The sequence below is a fragment of the Rutilus rutilus genome (genome assembly GCF_951802725.1).
Source record: "Rutilus rutilus genome assembly, chromosome: 18".
Lineage (NCBI taxonomy): Eukaryota > Metazoa > Chordata > Actinopteri > Cypriniformes > Leuciscidae > Rutilus > Rutilus rutilus.
This window is the reverse complement of record NC_140231.1, coordinates 13,399,469-13,420,624: the sequence shown is the minus strand read 5'-3', so window position 1 is coordinate 13,420,624 and position 21,156 is coordinate 13,399,469. Positions and strand designations below refer to the sequence as shown.

Here is a 21,156-nt window from a genome sequence, read left to right as displayed (position 1 = left end):
TTAGACTTTCATCTACCATATTTATACATTTACTTACTCAATTGTTCACTAATTTTACAAATCGTTGTCAGCTTAGTCCCAGACACTGGCCCATGAGTAATATTTAACCGTTTTTAATATCTGACCAGACAGAAGTTTACCGTATGACTGATTTGAAGTTGATTTAACTGAGTGAAAGTGTTTCTGATGAGTCAGATTTGATACAGATATTTTGAAATCTACTTTCATAAGTTGCATTCAGTATTTTTTTCTAATGACATAATGAAATAATAACAATAATTGTTATGTTGTTATTATTATTTAATATAATTAAATATGATATTTATTTATTTTGTTGTTGTTGTTTACTTGAACAATAAAAAAACGAACACATCTGAGCACAAATTAAGTGACTTCTGTTTATGTAATGACCTCGTGGAGTCCAGCAACAGGCAGGGCTAAACTTACTAAGAGACAGTTTACTAAGTGTCTCCCTTTGAGATCCACCCAGACGTCTCCCTGTAATGGACCTTTAGCGCAATGTCTTTTATGCAGATGTAGTACGGTACTGTAACTAAATATAAGCTGCATTGTGGGAATTAAAGACTTCAGGAATAACGAAAATGGACAGTATTACCACAGTAAGTCAGATAAACGGAGACTCAAAACAGGAGAAAAGTGATGATGATGATCAGTCAACGTCGAGTTCACAGGTTGGTTGTGGAGGGTGTCGAAAGAAACTTCGGAGTTTGTTACCAGTGAAATATAAAGAAGAAATTGTAGAGCAAGGGAAGCTGGCTGGACCAGTGGTAAGTTTGAATCGTGTGAATTGATTTATGAAGGCACTTTTTTTTTTTTTTTTAAGTGCAAAATCATTGTCAGTAAACAATTGACAAATGAACAAAATAGCTAAAATAAATTCGGATTTGATATGAATGAACATTTTATTTAGCTTTGTTGTTTGTTTTTAGCTTTAACCTTTAATGTTTGCCTCAATGCTAAACAATCAAAACATTTGTGCTCGGATCCCTAATAGTTTTGGCAAAACTATATTTTCAATTTGGAACTGAATCAGATATGACCATTAGAATGTTCTTAATACATCTGCCATTTCATGTAGCCTATCTGGATGCAATCTAAGTCGCAAAGTTTAATTCTAAATTTGTTCATATATATAATAAATATTTGATCACTTGTAATGAGTTAAGATATTTCATTAGTCCATTTTATCTGAAGAACATGACATGATCAGTTTATTTTATTTCTCAAGAAGTGGAAATGTCTATCGGATCCTGAAAATGTTTCTCCTCCTAATATAGTTTATATCTCAGCTGATGATCTTTCTGATCAACTTCATCAGCACTGTGTTCTGTGGACACTTGGGGAAAACTGAACTGGCCGGTGTGGCTCTGGCTATTGCTGTGAGTTCACAAAATAACTTTATTATAGTGGCGTGCATTAAAACACCAATTGCCTTGCCTGTAAATACGTCCTTTTTGCTTACAGGTTATTAATGTGTCCGGTATCTCCATCGGATCTGGATTGGCGTCTACATGCGATACACTCATCTCTCAGGTATGAAAGTCAATGTTCAGTTATGTGAGTGTCATTTGTGCTCAGGTGTCATTTGAAGTGAATTGTGTCCTGCAGACGTTTGGGGGTAATAATCTGAAGCGGGTGGGTGTGATACTGCAGAGAGGGATTCTCATCCTCCTTTTGGCCTGTTTCCCCTGCTGGGCGCTTCTCATCAACACAGAGCCGATCCTGCTGGCTGTCCGGCAGAGTCCCAGTGTGGCCAGGTCTGACCACAGTCACTATGTGACGCATGAGTCCACAGTTCCTTAAAGCCCCCCTGTAGTCAATCATTTTATCACTTAAAACTCATCTTTGCGCCTTTGAAAAAATTTCTTCATACCTTAAAGGGATACTCCACTTTTTTCGGAAATATGATCATTTTACAACTACCCCAGAGTTAAACAGATGAGTTTTACCGTTTTAGAATCCATTCAGCCGAACTCCGGGTCTGACGGTACCACTTTTAGCATAGCTTAGCCCAGTAGCATTTCTTTCAAAATGACCAAAGAGTTTCAATATTTTTCCTATTTAAAACTTGACTCTTCTGTAGTTAAACCATGTACTAAGATCGACGGAAAATGAAAAGTTGCGATTTTCTAAGCCTATATGGCTAGGAACTACTCTCATTCCAGCGTAATAATCAAGGAACTGTGCGGCCGTACCATGCGTGCAGCAGGCGTAGTGATATGACGCAGCGCCTGAAAATAGGTCTAATAGGTTAGACAAACTTAGTCCCGGTCACGTTGGAAGAAGTTACCGAGCTGGGGACTATTTTTAGGCGCTGCGTCATATCACTACGCCTGCTGCACGCATGGTACGGCCGCACAGTTCCTTGATTATTACGCCGGAATGAGAGTAGTTCCTAGCCATATAGGCTTAGAAAATCGCAACTTTTCATTTTCCGTCGATCTTAGTACACGGTTTAACTACAGAAGAGTCAAGTTTTAAATAGGAAAAATATTGAAACTCTTTGGTCATTTTGAAAGAAATGCTACTGGACTCGTCTGAATCAATGATCTATGCTAAGCTATGCTAAAAGTGGTACCGTCAGACCCGGAGTTCGGCTGAATGGATTCTAAAACGGTAAAACTCAACTGTTTAACTCTGGGGGAGTTGTAAAATGAGCATATTTCCGAAAAAAGTGGAGTATCCCTTTAAAATAGCTTGAATATAGCACTCTTCACCCTTGTTTTATTATATGCAGATCCATTAATATGCAAATTAGGCATTACAATTACTTTAGTAAACGCTGGAAATACTGGTTTTATTCAGCCATATATGTTTGAAGAAGAAACTGATTCAGAAGAAGTGGAAGAGTGAATTATTCAGGCTCGTCTATCAGTGAGTCACGTTCGACGTTACGTCAGTAATTTTACGGTCAGTGACGTATTGAGATCTCGCCTGAGAGCCCAATCACCTTCAAGTGGTACAGAACAAGTCAATGGACATTTGTCAATGGACGCAAATCCCTCCCTGCTGTGCGGGTATATAAGGAAGCGTGCGGGACTCACTCATTAAGTTTTCACTGAGGAGCCGAGCCAGTGACTTGTCACTCAGCGGTGGACACAGGGATTGTGGCGATGGGACATAATGTCTCTGTTCCCTCATTCAGGGAACGGGGGTTATAATAGGTTACCTAGATGATCCCTCTCAGTCAGTAACGTTCGACATTATGTCGGTGACTGGCGTATTGGGATCCATAAGAAAAATGCCACAATCGCTGTGCCTTCCACTACCTAAACCTGTTAGGGTGGAAAAAGGACAGGGCATACACCACCTGGTCCCTGAAGGAGTGGTGAAAACTTTGGGCACATATCCAGGCCGGGGTCTCAGGATTATGTGAGAGTCCGGCGGCCCAAATTCCTGGTACGTTTCGTTGACTGAAGACACCTGCAGCTCTTAGCGCTGTCTTAAGAGACAGGATCTTAACCTCAACTGACTGCAAAGGCTTTAAATGGAGCTCTCTGTAGGGCCGTTAAGACCAGAGAAAGGTCCCAATTGGGGATGAGGCGAGGTTGAGGCGCACCTTTCTGGAACCTGATGACCAGGTCATGCTTTCCCACAGACTTACATTCTACTGCATCGTGATGTGTGGTGATAGCGACAACATACACTTTCAGCATACCTTTGCTCCAGCCCTTCTTGCAGGAAGGAAGGACAACTCTAATTGGGCATTTATGAGGGTCTTCTCAGTGAGAAGAACACCAATCAATGAAAAGACTTCACTTCAAAGCATTGGCACGCCTCAAAGAGGGGGCTATAGCTGCAGTGATAGTGTCTACTACCGCTGGGGGTAGGTAAGTCCTCTACATTCCGTCCAGAGATCACATGTGGAGGTTCCAGAGGTCTGGACACGGGTGCCATATAGTGATATAGAGAGGCAAACAGGTCTACCTGTGCGGCTTCGAAGCACCTCCAAATCAGCTGGACCACCTGGGGGTGGAGTCTCCACTCTCCCGGGAGTGTGAGCTGTCGTGCTGCATGATTGAGCTCACCCAGAATGTAAATGGCACGAAGTGAATTGAGTCGCGTCTGATTCCAGAAGAGGAGATGGCGGGCGAGTTGCGACATGCGACGGGAGCATAGACCTCCTTGACGGTTGATGTACGCAACGGTAAATGTGTTGTCCGTCCGGACCAATACATGCTTTCCCTGCAGCAACGGTCAGAACCAGCACAGGGCAAGGAATATTGCTAGAAACTCAAGATAATTGATATCTCGAGATAATTGACTGCCACTGCAGTCGAGGTCCTGTCCAGGAGACTGAGGCAGCATGCCTGTTGCACACGTGGTGTGCAACAGCTGGTGTTGGAGGCATCTGTTAAGACAACAATGTGCCTGGACACTTCCTCTAGGGGAACTCCTGCCTGTAGAAAAGCAAGGTCTGACTACAGGCTGAAAGCTCTGCAACAAGCCGGTGTGATTGTCACCCGGAATGTGCCATGGGACTCGGTCGTGTAACCAGTGTTAAAGTAGAGTCATAGGAAACAATTTGAGCAGCGTGACCGGGGCTGTGGATGCCATATGCTCCAGGACCCTCTAAAGTAGTTTCAGTGGAACCACTGTCTTGCCATTGAACAAATTTGAAGCAGAATTCAAGCTGGCCAGTTGTCACGGCACCCACTTTGGGAACTACTACTCTACATAATGACCCTTCTAAAAAAGGGGGAGTGGGAGGGGAGTACTACATAAGCTTACCCAGCGGCTATTGAAGAAACAGAGTACTCTGCAGAAATACCCTCTCTACCGAGAGGAGTACTATCTACGCTTCTTAGAGCCAACACCTGCAAGGTATTACACCCACTCAACCTGAGGCTACGACTCACAAAAGCGCATCCAGCTCTGAAAAGAAGTTCATGACATAGCCAACTAGCCCCAGGAGCGACACATTCAACAGTCAACCATTTTTCAAGGGGAGTGCTGGGGTCTGCATTTAGAGCATTTAGGCTCTTCCCTTCCAATCTGAGATCCTAACACCTGAGAATGTCTTGGGCACATGTTCGGGCTTATACTAGAAACTCTTGGGAGCAACATACTCTGCATAACGACTCTCTAAACGAGAGGAGTAACAATTAGCTCAACCTGAGCATGTCAGTGTCAACAAACATCTATTCAGCTCTATGAGCACTCTGTCAAGAGTGAACCTGACCACAGTCTCTAATCCAGAGACAGATTGAGCCCCCACGAGGCTCTGGGGAGCGGAGGCCTCAGCAGTATGACTCTCTAAGAAAAGGAGGCCTCCCACACTCAAGCCAATGTGGTCTCTAGTTGTTACAAACGAACCCATGGGGAAAACAGCTAAGCTTAGATACACCCAACAAGGAGCTCAAAGAGCAAAGGGTCTAAGACAGCTCTCTGTTATTGAGAGAGAGAGGCTCATTCTCTAACTCTACCTGCAAAGATAAAGACGTCTGTATGGAGCTCTAAAGGATGGAGGCCTCAGCATGATGACTCTTAGATTAGAGGAAGCCTAAAACACCCACATGGGTATCACTAAACTATTGTCACTCTGTCAGAGCTGTGGAGAGCGGAGGCCTCAATAATGACTCTCTGAAGTGAGAGGAGGCCAAACCACGTTAGGCCATCAGGGAGGCTTCAGCCTACTACCCGTGCTACTCTGATATCATACTGTATGTAAACGAATATCTATAGATCTGGGCAACCAGAGAATCAGAATGAGAGGAGTCAGCACTCAGCCCTGCGTGCAGTTCTGATGAGGCTGATGAGACTAGAACCTTCCGCTACTTCTAGCTACAACTCACAGAAGGTTTTCTCTGAATCAGAAATACCCAACTCCAGCTATCACTAGATATGCTAACGTATACTAGGACAAAGTAGCAACAGATTCCCTGTAACAGCTTCATGAATAATTGGGGCTTGAGGGAACGGAGGCAACTAACCCTCCTCTTTTCTTTTTTTTTTCTTTTTTTTTTTAGGGAAAGGCTTAACTATGTTCTATCTCCAAATTAGCTAGAAGAGGCTAAGAAATGCCAACCACTCTGCCAAAAACTGTGAGGCTACAGGGAGCTGCTTTTATCTTTTTTTGCTATATTTCTGATAATATTGAACAGCTGTGCTTGCTAACAAAAAGCTTGAGCCGGACCATCAGACTAATGGATTATCATCATTGGTCCAGCCCCTTTCAGGGCCTGATGTTGCTTAGGGAGGGGGAAGGAGGAAAAAGAGGGTAGCTGTAATCACCCTCAAAAAGGGAAAGAGGCGATGTCATCTGCCTCTGCTAGTACCAGGACACTTGTGTCTGGACTGAATCGCTTCCCTGAGGTCCTGCTTTTTCCTCCTTGACTCACGCCGTCTCAGTGACCTACTCCTAGGTGGAGGAGGTGCACGAGTTGCAAAACACAGGCCCTCTGGCAGTGTCTACGGTCCTCTGGCTGAGACGGACAAGGGCCCCCGGTCCGGCGCGGTATGTAAGATCTGAAAGCAGCTGAGCGCGCCGGTGGATGTGCCGAATAATTCAGAGGGCGAAACTGGGGAATCGAGGAGAAAGGCCTTTTCTTTCTCACCGATGCTCGCCAAGTTCACCCACAGATGTCTCTCTGTGGCCACTATAGCCGCCATCGATCTCCCGATTGTGGCGGCGGTCTGCTTGGTGGCCCGGTGAGCCAGGTCTGTGGTGCGGCGCAACTTGGGAGAGACCCTGGCCCTGGTCCAAGTCTCTCAGCAGATCGGGTTGGTATGCCTTGAGCACTGCCATTGTATGCAGTGCAGCACCAGCCTGACCTGCTGCCGTGTATGACCTGCCATTTAAATGTGATTTAGTTTTCAAAGGCTTAGATGGTAGGGCCAGAGCTCTCAGTGGCGATATTTCCCACAGAGAGAAATGGCTCGCGAATGTCTCTTCAATACCCATGCTTGCGCATTCCCTCGATGTTCGCATAATTAGAATGCTGAAATCGATGAACGCAGGTTGAGTATGGGTGCTTCCATGCCTTCTCGATCTCAAAGTGGATATCTGGAAGAAATGGAAGGCTCACGAGAGATTTCGGGTTATGGCCAGAGAGAAAACGCCCGTCCAGCCTTCCATGAGCAGTCTCCTCTCTGACGCGCTGTCCATAACCTCCACCAGCTCAGCGCGGGGCAGGGGGCCTGGAAGGGTTCAGCCATCTCTGCATCTTCACCTGCTTCAGCCGCCTCCTGCTCGTCCTGGCTTGAAGCCACCAGAGCGATGCATCTTCTCTCAGCAGCTCACCCTCGTCCGCCTCTGAGGGACGCAAGAGATTCACACCTCTCTCAAACTCCTCAGCAAGCTCCATCTGAGATCCCCACAATCTCAGTCTCCTCTCCACCTCAGCGTGAGCAGGACCCGAACCATGGGGCGTGGGGCGCAGATAACTGTCCCTCTTCCCTCGAGAAGGGAGACAGACGAGAGCAGAACATTTTATAGGAACAACGCTCACAGTTCGCGCACACGGACCCCTCAAGGACCAAGCACTTGTGCTCCTCACCCAAACAGAAAACACATAAGGTATGTGTGTCGCCAGGTGTCAAGAATCTCGGACATAGGCAATAATCTGTTTCTAATAAATTCATAATTTCCTTCAGGAACCAGCAAACCAGTCCCTGAAATGAAAAGAGGATGACATGTTCTCTAGGCACCCCTTTTATACTTCCTGGTCGCCCTTCCCTTTTTTTGTCCCTCCATTTACAGCAACGTCATTGCAACTTTCAAGGCCCAGAAAGGTGATAAAAACATCGTTAAAATAATCCATGTGACTACAGTAGTTCAACCTTAATGTAATGAAGCGATGAGAATACTTTTTGTGCGCAAAAAAAACCCCTAAAATAACGACTTTATTCAACAATCACAGGCATCACACACGACCAGCGTCGGCCAATAGTGAGCTGATATTCTGACATAGAACCCAGAAGCGCTGCACTTTTTACACTACGTCAACAGCGTAGGAGAATGGTTTGGAAGAGAAGAGATTGTTGAATAAAATCATTACTTAGAACACACATATGACCCGGAGGGGCTGCATATGGAGTATCACTGGGGTGTCCAGCCGCAGGTGGAATGTTTCAACCCCAGGGGTGGCAAGGTGGCTTGCCGAGGGAAAGACACATGCTCAGAGAGGCTTACAGTGGAAATATACATGTGGGGGTCGCCCAGAGGGTGAACCATGCACATGGAGGCACCTAGCCAAGCGCGAAAGCTGCCGGTGGCATAACTCTGGCGTTGACGTCAACAGTGCTGGAGGAACTCAGGGCCTGCGGGGAGGCTCACCTGAGGAAATATCGCACGTATCCCATCCGTGGAGAGGAATGGCGAGCAAGCGAAGACACCTGAGCAGAATCTAGTACCGGCTAGTTGAAGCGAGTACATGAGAAGAAACTGGCTCCACTCTGAGATTATAGAATCTCGTGAATGTATTAGGTGTCGCCCAGCCTGCAGCTCTACAGATGTCTGTTAGCGAGGCGCCATGCGCTAGAGCCCAAGAGGATGCCACACTCAGAGTGGAGTGGGCCGTCACACCAAGGGGGCATGGTCGACCTTGCTGCTGGTATGCCAAAGCAATGGCGTCCACTATCCAGTGGGACAACCTTTGCTTGGAGAGAGCCTTTCCCTTCAGCTTCCCACCATAACAGACAAAGAGCTGGTCTGAGGTCCTGAAACACTGCGTTCTGTCTAAGTAAGCACGGAGGGCGCGTACTGGACAGAGCAATGCCAAGGCTGGGTCTGCCTCCTCCAAGGGCAGCGCTTGCAGGTTCACTACCTGGTTCGAAAGGGTGTGGTAGGAACCTTGGGCACATATCCAGGCCGGGGTCTCAGGATCACGTGAGAGTTAGCCGGCCCGAATTCCAGGCACGCTTCGTCAACCGAAAATGCCTGCAGCCTCTTGATGGAGGCCAATGCAACCAGGAGCGCTGTCTTCATTGACAGGAACTTAAGCTCCACTGATTGCAGAGGCTCAAAGGGAGCACTCTGCAGGGCAGTTAAAACCACTGAGAGGTCCCAAGAGGGTACGAGGGGAGGACGAGGAGGATTTAGTCTACTCGCTCCCCTCAGGAACCTGATGATCAGGTCGTGCTCTCCCAGAGACTTACCATCAACTGCGTCGGGATGTGCGGCAATAGCGGCAACATACACTTTCAGGGTGGAGGGAGACAGCCTTCGCTCCAACCCTTCTTGCAGGAAGGAAAGCACGACACTGATCGGGCATTTCGTGGGTTCTTGATGTTTAGAAGAACACCAGTTGACGAAGAGGTTCCACTTCAACGCGTAGGCATGTCTCGTGGATGATGCTCTAGCGGAAGTGATGGTAGCCAACACCACTGGTGGTAGGGTACTCAAACCTGCCTCGTCCCGTCCAGGAGCCACACGTGGAGGTTCCAAAGATCGGGACGAGGGTGCCATAGGGTGCCCCGTCCCTGAGAAAGGAGGTCCTTCCTCAGGGGAATTGGCCAGGGAGGTGCTGTCGCAAGGAGTACCAGTTCTGAGAACCAGGTCCGGTTGTGCCAATACGGGGCAACCAAAATGACCTGCTCCTCGTCCTCCCTGATCTTGCGCAAGGTCTGCGCAAGGAGGCTCACTGGGAGAAACGCATACTTGCGTAGGCCCCGCGGCCAGCTGTGTGCCAGTGCATCCGTGCTGAGCGTGCCCTCGGTCAGGGAATAATACAGGTCGCAGTGGGACGAGTCGTGGGAGGCAAACAGGTCTGCCTCAGTCCGCTTCTGGAGTGATCGAAGACTGTTGGGCGCAGTCCTCAACCACACCGCCGACCAAGCTGCCCGTCTCAAGAGTGCTGCTTAGGCTGGCGTGGCAGTCTAAGGGGTGGAGACGGGCAGCGCCGCCCTCCTGCGACCTCCTCCTGCTCAGGGCCGGTGAAGGCCCGAGGGGAGGAGCCGCATGGAGGTGGCCTTGGCGGGAAGCAGACTAAGGAGACCACACGGATGGATGACCATCAGTGCAGACGGACCTAAGTCTGCTTCTGGTGGCCGAAGCCACCCCGCCGAAGAGCCCAGCCTGGAACATGGGGGAGCTGAGAAAATGAATTCTCAGACTCCCTCACATCAACCTGGCTAAGCCCATGTCTGGACCACTCTAGTGGACACCACCTGACCCAGGATCACGCAGGTACCGATGTCGCCCGAGAGCGAGGTCAGTAGTGTGCGCGGCGGAACGACCAGGCCGGACATGGGAGGCATAGTGTCCCAGCAAGGGGGCGTGGTCGAGTTTCCGCGTTCTGTCAGTGTTGGCCAGGGAAGGACTAGCGTTCCACTGCGGCCGGTTCCGACAGAACTCCCGAGTCAGCACTGCCTCGAAGGTGAAGGCGACACACAGGACTGCATGCCTGTGTCACAATAGTGACAGAGAACATACAGACCAAGATCGCCTCACGATCAAGGGCAGCGAAGGCGGAGGACGCGGAAGCGTCCTGATGCACATCCGGGAAAGCCTACAGCGCTCGGGGGAGGGCGGCGCCACTCCAACCGATGCTTTCAGCTGCCCGGGAAAGCATGGCCATCGGCTCTGGATCTGACTCGACTAACGCTGACACTCCTGAGGGAGGCAACGTAGTCGAATCCTCATTTCCAGAGAAATCAAGCCCGCCTTGTGATGCTGTGAGTGACATGACACCACCTGCTGGAGCCCCGAATTAAACACTGGGTCCCCGCGAGGAACCAGGCACACACGGAAGCCCCACGGTTTGCGATGTGGAGGGGGGCGTTTTTTTTTTTTTTTTGTATTGTACTACACTGTAACCCTCAGATCACCCTGGCCACCAGCCAAAGTATCCCGTAGGAAGAGATAGATTGGGGTGTGGCAGAGGGGACTCTACCCACACTGAGATCATTGAGTCTCGATCTATAAACATCGCGATGGTCATGTTCCCGCAATGAAAACATGACTCATCCACGAGCGCTGCCGAGCGTGATTAAGCCCAACACGCGAAACAGCGCTCGTGACCGTTAGGCAGATGAATCACGCACCCACATCCAGTAAATAAACGGGCAAACCGTCTTGAAAAAGACCTGCCGTGTGCAGCTCTTTTAGAGAGAGGAAAAAGCTCAGCAGAGTGCTGAAGCGCCCTGGGAGAAACACACACACTGTCGGCAGATCACTGCACAGATCAGCAGCAGGCAATGCGATCTCGCTGGAACGCGCCATCACTCCAACACACTGAAGAGCCGCTCGTCTCGTAGAGTGAAGATGATTCAGAATGGCTTGCAGGAGTGAAGAGATCTCTTGGCTCCGAAGCGAAAACATATCTGCATGTTGCCAGCGTACTTCCTTATATACCCATGACGTGGGGCGGACTTACGCTATGCAAATTCCGCAGACCCATGGCATTTCATTGCCATTGGCTCGTTTTGTATACTCGAAGGTGAGAGGCTTTCTAAGCGAAACCCCATTCGTCGCCATCCGACGTAACTCGGAGTGACCACGAAAGGGAACAGTTATTTTAAATTGTAATAATATTTCACAATATTACTGTTTTTCTATATTTTTGAATAAAAAAAATGCAGGCTCTGAACTTCTTTCAAAAACGTTGAATGGCAGTTTAGCAAAACTTACATGAATCTGCTGAAAAAACAATAGTTGTCAACATACTGTGATGTGAATAGTACATAATTGCTATATATGCAAGTATTATGAAAGCCTATTATTGTTATTCAGTGGCTTTCAAAACTAAATTTAATCTGTTCATTATTGTAATTTTGTAGTATCTGTTTTCTTAACTGTGTGATTGTTTCTCTTTCTCTCTCAACAGTCTGTCACAACTCTATGTAAAAATATTCATGCCAGCTTTGCCTGTGAGTGACACATTAAATGTATTAACCTGTAAAATGACTAACTATAAAGTAAAAACCTATTCCTCCGTATCTAATTAATAATGTATAAATGTGAAATGTGCATAACAAAGTGTATTTTTCCATCCAATTATTTTTTTTAAATACTGTTTTTGTTGGCATCTTCAGGCTGCATTTATTTATCAGCTGCAGGGACGGTACCTTCAAAATCAGGTCAGGCCTCTATTGCAGAAAATCTTTCTTTTTTCTTCTTTTCTTCTTCTTTTTCTTTTTCTTGAATGCAAAAATACAATTTTTGATTGTATATTTGTTTAGGGTATTATTTGGCCTCAGGTCATCACAGGAGTAGCAGGGAACATCCTCAACGCTTTAATAAACTACATCTTCCTTCATCTGCTAGATCTTGGTGTGGCGTAAGAACCTGTCTAGATTCGGTTTATCTCATATTTATTTGAATAAATTTGTTGTTTTTACTTATTGTGAAGGATTGTGATTAGTGTAAACTTCTGGGTTATTTCAGCAGTTACTTAAAAGGTCAAATGATTTATTGGACTTTCTTATTAACTCACAGTGGATCTGCTGCTGCAAACACCATTTCCCAGTATTCCTTGGCTGTGCTTCTCTTTGTTTATATTCGCTGGAAGGGCCTGCATAAAGCCACCTGGGATGGTATCTATCTATCTATCTATCTATCTATCTATCTATCTATATTTTATCAGAAAGTAGTTCAATGAAATGTTGCTGAGTGATGACATCAGTTGTTGTTGTTTTTTCTGAAAAACATGCTGATATCGTCAAACGATAATTATTTGTTATTAATTTGATTATTGTTTTTGTTTTTTTGATCACAACTTGTCATTATAGGAAACTAATGAAACTAATTAATTTACATAAATTAAAGTTCCATGCAAGAACTTCTAGGTCTCCATCTGTTACATCTCTCTCTGTCTCACATTAGGCTGGTCTCGTGACTGTCTGCAGGAATGGGGTCCATTCATTCGCTTGGCTCTTCCTAGCATGCTCATGCTTTGTGTACAGTGGTGGGCATATGAGATTGGTGGATTCCTGGCAGGTTTGCAAGCTGTCTGAGTTTTTATGTAATTCAGTTTTGTTTGTATCATGACTACATTATATTTGTTGTGGTGTTTTTTGTCATTGTAGGCCTCATCAGTGAGGCTGAGCTGGGAGCCCAGTCTATTGTGTTTGAGCTGGCAACTATTGCGTTTATGGTATGTTTTTCAAAGGTTCCTTGGTGTCATGAATATATACACCTGTACTGGTTTGAGGATCTTCTCAAACCGAACAACACCAGCTGTTTACTGGTCAATGGTTCAAGATATTAGCATTACATTTATATGAAAGATAAACTGAAATTGGAAACTGTTAACAGAACTGTGTAACTAATACGTGTTACATTTATGTTATTCCATATTCAGCCAAGACTTCAAAGAGTGCTTTTTGATGTTTTTCTTTCTTTCTTTCTTTTGTTTTAACAGTTTTGTGTACCATTAATAAATATTTTGTTATCTTCTGCCTGGGTGGTAAAACATCTCAGGTTATGACTGTAACCCTTGTTCCCTAAGAACAGGGAACGAGACACTGCATCCTAAGACACTTATGGGGAACGCCTCAGCGTGACTGGTATCTGAAGCAACTGTCAAATCACAGCAATCGTATTGGCCAGCGACAGCCTATGACATCATACTAGTGCGACCAGGAAGTATATAAGGGCCGCCTAGAGAACATGTCATCAACTTCTCGTCTGAAGCGACTGTGCAGGCAGCCCGAAGGCATGGCAACGAGACACAGTGTCTCATTCCCTGTTCTCAGGGAACGAGGGTTACAGTCGTTACCCGAGATGTTCCCTTTCGAAAGGGAACTCGCACTGCGTCCTGAGACGCTTATGGGGAACGAAATACCCGCGCCACCATGCTGAGGGGAGTGCATGCCAAAACAATGGCTGAGATTAAAGTTTCACAGTAATGGCAGATTCCAGTAGAAGTGCCAAAACCACTCACCCCTTCTGGTCACACATTAGACTGTCAGTGACAATACTCCCTATGGCCACTGCCCGAGCTATCATGCCACAAAGAGCTCAGGAGACTCTAGAGCAGTGGTTCTCAACTCCAGTCCTCAGGACCCGCTGCTCTGCACATTTTGTATGTCTCACTTATCTGACACACTCAGTTCAGTTCATGGAGTCTCTCCTAATGAGCTGATGATCTGATTCAGGTGTGTTAAATAAGGAAGACATACAAAATGTGCAGAGCAGTGGGTCCCGAGGACTGGAGTTGAGAACCACTGCTCTAGAGAGAGGAAGCCAACCTCACCCAACACACTGATTTTCAAGGCGGCCCCCAGAGGGCCGAATTCATGACATATCACTATCTGGCTCAGATAAGCGGAGGCCTTATCAAGCTTAAAAGGCCGCTCAAGGACTTGGAATCTACATCTTCACTGGGAAGGGATTCCTTTAAGGTGTATGGCCAGGGGCCTACAGGAACCCTGGTCAGTCACTTTTAGGGGGACAATATGTCAACCCCCATAGCCACCAGGGAGGCTGAACTGGTCTGTCCTGAGACCTAGTCTAGCCAACAGCCTGTCTGTTTCCTAAAGAGATCCTCTTATCATTACTTGCCTCATGAGAGATAGCCAGATGAAAGGAACTGCAAAAAGGCAGTAACCAGCTCACACCGGATAAAGAGACGGGCATCCTGGGGAGCAGGACTCAGCATAGCGCTTTCCAACCCTTACAATCGAGGGGAGTTACTGTGCGTTCACACCGCCGCCAGCGAGAGCATCAAAGTGGCTGGAAGTCATTAATTTTCAATGTGAGCCGGCGGCGAGCTCTGGCGAGGGTGGCGCGGTACGTCTTGGAAAGCGAGAGCAGCGAGAAGAGTTGAAGTCAGGTCAACTTTAAGGTAATGAGTTATGACACGGTTCAGCGGCAACCAATCGGAATGTAGAAGTCTTCCGCTTGAGAGGAGTCCAGAAAACGCAGTCCTGTACCGACCACATTAGTTCCCAAGCAAAATAGAGGAGAGGTTGATCATGTGAATTTGATAAGAAGGCACGCAACACTATTTATAGGCAACATTTTCGCGCTAGGACGCTTGTTTTTCAGCGGGAATGCAAATTAGATTAGCACTAACCATGAACACAAAAGTCACACCACATAAATGGCTTTTAATTGGTTTATTTTGTTTGCAAACATGTCACTATAATTGTTAAGTTCTTTCCATCGATCAATTTCTTACTTTCACATTTAAAAGATTCCATGAGGTTAACTTATACCCTACTTGGTCAGTCTGCAAAAATAACGATCAACAAAATATTTATTAAATAGGAATTGGCTTTTTTTTTTTAACAAAAAATATTAAATTTAAATAAAGTTTTAAAAAAGACCAAGCATTCGATCTACATCAGAGCGTCAGAGCGTCCACGAATCTTTCTACGGCGTTGTTGGCAGGGCGGCGAGATTGAATTTTGCCGCTCTTGCCGGCGGCGGTGTGAACGCACAGTTACTCTGCTCGACCCTGGACCTACAGAGTGCTATCTTTTTCAAAGCACTGTGGAGGCTGTATACTCTACCTAGGGTCCCTACTCCACTAAGGTATGACCTTCTTAGAACGAGGGAGTACCTAACAGCCTAATCAAATTGATCTACCAGGGAGGTCTCATATGAGTCCTTCTCCTTCTGACCAGACTTCGGGAGTACTCTACAGAATGACCCTCTCAAATGAGGGGAAAGCAACTCTCAAAGCATCGACCAAGCTCTAAGCAATAATAGAGAGGCTCCATAAGAGCCTGCAATATGATCTAACTTTAGGAAGCTAGGACACAGATTTAGCTGAAAGTGCTAAACAACCTAGCTCGACCCAGAGGATGGCCTTCAAGGTGGCCTGCTTGAGTGCCAACTAATTGGTAACGAATCTAGAACTCTAGGGCTAATGCCAGGGAGGCTCATGTGAGGCCTACAAAATAAATCTTTTGGCTGATTTTATGCATCAGATTTTGTGCACATTGGGTTATTCATAAGAAGATTGTTTAAATGTTTTATCAAAAGTTGAAAAAAAACTTACAATTAAAATGAAAACATACATCATAGGTCCTACAGGCATTGTTCCTCATGGGAAAGAGGTCAAACATCAAGTCACATTTTCATCCACAGCCTTAAAGGATTAGTTCACCCCAAAATGAAAATTTCCTAATAATTTACTCACCCCAATGCCATCCAAGATATCCATGTCTTTCTTTCCTCAGTGGGAGAGAAATTATGTTTTTTGAGGAAAACATTTCTGGATTTTTCTTCTAACAATGGACTTCATTGATTACCATCGTTTTTAAGTCCAAATCAATGCAGTTTCAAAAGTCTTTGAAGTGTTTAAACGGGCTGTACGCGATCACAGCTGAAGAAGAGGTTGTTATCTAGCGAAACGATAGGTCATTTAAAAAATATATATATAATTTATAGACTTTTTATCTTCAATAGTTCGGATTGAGCTGATCAACAAACGGACAGGGAACTGCGTCATCACATTGAAAGGTCACGCCGGCGTTGATCAGTCCGTTTGTTGATCAGCTCAATCCGAACTATTGAAGGTAAAAAGTCTATAAATTATCTTTTTTTTTTTTTAAATGACCTATCGTTTCGCTAGATAACAACCTTTTCTTCAGCTGTGATCGCTGTACAGCCCGTTTAAACACTTCCAGGCAGCCAGGCATTCATATAATATTTGTAATCTTACAGTTCAAATTACAATCCGGCCTCTAGTTAATAAACGCCAGAGGAGAACTGGCCCCCGACTGAGCCTGGGTTCTCCCAAGGTTTTTTTTTTCTCCATTGGGTCACCTGATGGAGTTTTAGGACACCATTAGGTCACTTGATGGAGTTTTTCGGTTCCTTGCCACTGTTGCCTTTGGCTTGCTCAGTTGGGGATATTCTGGGGATATTTAATTTGATTTTATCAATCAATAAATTCCACTAGAAACAAACCTTGTTGTATTATTTTAATTTAATACTGTGAATCTGCTTTGATACAATCTGTATTGTGAAAAGCGCTATACAAATATACTTGACTTGACTTGACTTGACTTGACTTCAAAGAGTTTTGAAACTGCATTGATTTGGACTTAAAAACGATGGTAACCAATGAAGTCCATTATTAGAAGAAAAATCCAGAAATGTTTTCCTCAAAAAACATAATTTCTTTCCCACTGAGGAAAGAAAGACATGGATATCTTGGATGGCATTGGGGTGAGTAAATTATTAGGACATTTTCATTTTGGGGTGAACTAATCCTTTAATCGCTCCTATAATTGAGATTACATTTAGCCCAAAATGCATGTGCATTTTCATCATACAAGTGAAAAACTGATAAAAAATCATTGCTGTTGAAATAAAAGTAGATGACTTGAGATAAAAGTAGAACCATATCAAAACAGCAGTAAGTTCTGTTTCTGAACATCTGAGATAAATTATATTTGAATCCTTTAGTTAAAGTAGGTTTTTGTCATTAAATGTATGTATTATCCTCATTTTTCAGTTTCCACTGGGATTTGCAGTGGCAGCCAGTGTGAGGGTGGGAAATGCTCTTGGAGCTGGAAACGTCGAACAAGCAAAGCTGTCCGCCAAAGTGTCTTTTGTCTGTGGACGTATGTGATTTGCTCATTAATTCAACTAAAAACTCTTCTAAAAATGATTCTAGATGCTGTTCCTGCATGGCCAGTTGGCACGGTTATGATTTCTTTTTCAAAATCAGGATTACATTGTATGTTAGAATGTGAGTAAGGGTTGTGATACTGTTGGTAAACATTGGAGCAAGGCCTATGACGATGGAGCATGTAGAGAAGTTCCCAAACTGCCAACAAAGTACATTTAGTAAAAAATAGAGATACCATAATGGAAATTAACTCAAGGAAAAGTTAAATTTGCTCATAAGAAAAATACTTTAGTAAAAATATTTAAGTAACTGATAAAAGTACCGGTAAATTTTATGAATAATGGCACAGGTGATGATAACGATGGGAACCTAGCTGAGATTCTGTGTTAGGGTATGTAAGAGTTTTTAAAGGGATCGTCCAATCCACACATACATTTTTTTTATTCTGTCATATTTACATGTTGTTCCAAACCTGTATGAATTTCTTCTTCTGCAGAACAACCATTCTTTCAATACAATGAAAGTGAAAGGGGACAAAACAACACTAAACCCCAGTGACTTTGTAATGACCAAAAAAAAAATCCATCAGAAGTATTTTTACACATATTCTTTCAATTTTCAATACAATAAATGCATAGCCTAAAGATTCCATTATAGAATTTTGACATAGAGAGGGGGAACCCCCCTAGAGGGACAGAGGTCCACTCAGCAGTGGATTCATCACTGTGAAGTATAGTTAAATTTTATTAATAAATGACAATTTTGTACTTATTTCATCTGTTAACTATCACTCATTCCTCACTCATTACATGGCACGGTTATTTATTTAATTGTGGGGTTTTTTTTTTTGGGGGGGGGGGGGGGGGGGGGGTAGTTGCGCTGAACACACTGAACCGTGCTCAAGTGGAGATGTAAATTAAATGTAACTGAACCGTTTGGCCCGATGGTGGAAAAGCACTTTTAACCAATGCTTGGTTACAACCAAGAATTTAATACCTATTTGTTTAGGTTTCTCTATTGTTTTTTTCTAGTACTTGCATCCTGTGTAGTCGCAACCTTTATTGGAACTACCAGTGATATTGTTGGATACATCTTTACCAGTGAAGAGTAAGTAGAGTAAGAGACCTACTGTTCAGATTTAATTATGCATTAAACATCATAACATTTTATATGTAAGACAATTCCTTGCTTGTGTAATGGTAAATTGTATATCTTGTAACGGAGGCCAGATAGCGAGAACTGTGTGAGTAAACCTCACTCCCAAGGCCTCAAGAGGTGTGTTAGCGACCGATGTTAGGGTCTGCGGTCTTTAGCATCATTGTTAGCGTGCCCGCCTCTCATGCTGGAATAGCCTGTTTGAATCCTGCTCGGAGCGGGGCAAGTAGAGCCGGAGAGGTTATAATCTATTGTTTGATTAGAAGGTCGACAGATAAAGTTTTTTTATTGTGTGTTTCTGACCAACATTGAAACTTTCAATTGTGATATTGAGATCAAATCTGTGTACTGACTGTGGCCTCTCTCTCTCTCTCTCTCTCTCTCTCTCTCTCTCTCAAAGGGAAATAGTGCTCAGAGTATCAGAGGTCATGATCATGTACAGCTTCTTTCATATATTTGATGTCATTGTGGTAGGCTTGTGATTTTTTTTCTTTGTTTTGATCCTTTTGAAAAACAAAATCACATCCTATTTACAATAGTCTTTCTGCCTTTTTTAAAATGACTTTTATTTCATTCTGGTTATCAGTATTTATATCTAAACATCTGTAATACAGTATACACTTACTTTCAGAAGGAAAAATACGATTTTCCAGTTTCAGTTTCTTTCTATTTCTCTATTTCTTTTTATTTCTCAGATATTCACTTTAGATATTGTGAATGTCTGACAGTGTCCTCTTGTTAATGGTCAAACTAAGGTTTGTTTTTCTGTCTGAAGGGCATTACAGGTGGCATTATCAGAGGTGCAGGAAAGCAGCTGCTTGGTGCTCTTTCTAACATTGTGGGATATTACATTGTGGGATTCCCAATTGGAGTGTCATTGATGTTTGCTCTCAGTATGGGCATAGTTGGTAAACATTTCAAATATTAAACTCAGGTGCCACGCTTAACACCTCCATTAATCGACCTATTTAATCTAATAATTAATCTTTTTCTCTCCTGCTAGGTTTGTGGACTGGATTTTTTGTATCTGCTTTCACACAATCTTTGTTCTTCATTATCCTCATTTGCAAACTGGACTGGAAAAAGGCGACTCAAGAGGTGGGCCATTTTTCCTCATCCATAGTCTATTTGGACAGATGATTATTTTAGCCTTATTTTTCTTATTTTCAGGCCTTGATCAGAGCAGGTGTTCAAGCCCCTGAGACCAAAGATGAATCTTACACTATGGAAAATAAGGGCTGCACAGAAGGTACTTTCTGTCTGTGGTTTATGATGACCTTAATGATGAACAAAAAACATGTTTCTTTCATCATGGACTTTCCCTTATGTTGACCTATTATTGTACAGAAGTGCCAGAACAGTCCCAGCACACTGAAGAAGGCCAGACAGATGCCAGCACAGACCTGGAAGGACTCAGTAAAGGAGGAAAAGGAATAACAGACGCTGGCACAAAGGTCACAGTTGGGGTGGTTTTGACCACCAAACAGCTGGTTGTTCGTCGAGGACTAGCGGTTTTCTTCATGCTGCTTATCCTAGCTGGAGGGATTGTGTTAAATGAAGTGCTCATTACATTTCTCAGATGAGCACAATAAATATTTCTTCATTCCAAAATATTCACATTAGTTTATGATTGTGTGTTGCTACATTGAGTAGCCTACTTGAGTTATGAAAAAAGAAAAAGAAAAGTGGCTTCTTAAACTTTAGCAATCGTACATTTGCATTATACTTCTTAAAACAAGTTAGGCAAACAACTAGTTTTATTTACTGTAGGTTTTTTTGTTTTTTTTTTATCTCATATTTTGCACTTATCAAGAGCTCATTTTGGTTCTTTGTTGTGCATTTGTGAGTTTATTTAAAGGGATACTCCACTTTAAAATGAAAATTTTGTCATCATATACTCACCCTCATGTTGTTTCAATCCTTTATGAATTTCTTTCTTCTGCTGAACAGAAAGGAAGATATTTAGAAGAATGTCAGTAACCAGACAGTTTCTGGTCTCATTGACTTCCATAGTATATATTTTTTCCTACTATGGAAGTCAATGAGACCAGAAACTGTCTGGTTACTGACATTCTTCTAAATATCTTCCTTTCTGTTCAGCAGAAGAAAGAAATTCATACAGGTTTGAAACAACATGAGGGTGAGTATATGATGACAGAATTTTCATTTTAAAGTGGAGTATCCCTTTAAGATACTTGTTTAGTTGTTTTTATAGAATTGTTTGTGATGTTTGATAAATGTTTCTTAGGATTGTTTGCAAATGTCAGCTAGAAAAGGAGACAGGAAAAGGCTGTCTCGAGTTTTAAATACATTTTTTTTTTAAATGTTTCTTGTCCATTTGTTGTTATTTAAATTATTTATTTTTTCTGTCATGCAAAGAAACATGATCCGGTTGCGATTACTCTTTTCTCACACTTTTCTGCAGTAAAATGACACCTGAAAGTCATCACAATCACTTCAAATGGACTTGTTTAAGGGGTTGTTTACACAACACCGTTTTCAACTAAAA

At 43.8% G+C, this 21,156-nt stretch overlaps 1 protein-coding gene across 1 annotated transcript; it reads left to right on the top strand.

The window, feature by feature from the left end:
• Positions 1-571: 571 nt before the first annotated feature.
• Positions 572-20,277, top strand: LOC311277466 (multidrug and toxin extrusion protein 1-like). The gene is made up of 17 exons (XM_084387776.1): positions 572-788; positions 1,299-1,400; positions 1,486-1,554; positions 1,630-1,778; positions 11,790-11,832; positions 11,998-12,042; positions 12,145-12,242; positions 12,401-12,498; positions 12,788-12,901; positions 12,991-13,058; positions 17,376-17,484; positions 18,524-18,599; positions 19,048-19,117; positions 19,423-19,555; positions 19,651-19,745; positions 19,818-19,896; positions 19,995-20,277. Exons 1-17 carry the CDS (start codon positions 603-605, stop codon positions 20,228-20,230), a joined length of 1,770 nt encoding a protein of 589 aa, XP_084243902.1. The 5' UTR covers positions 572-602; the 3' UTR covers positions 20,231-20,277.
• Positions 20,278-21,156: the final 879 nt, after the last annotated feature.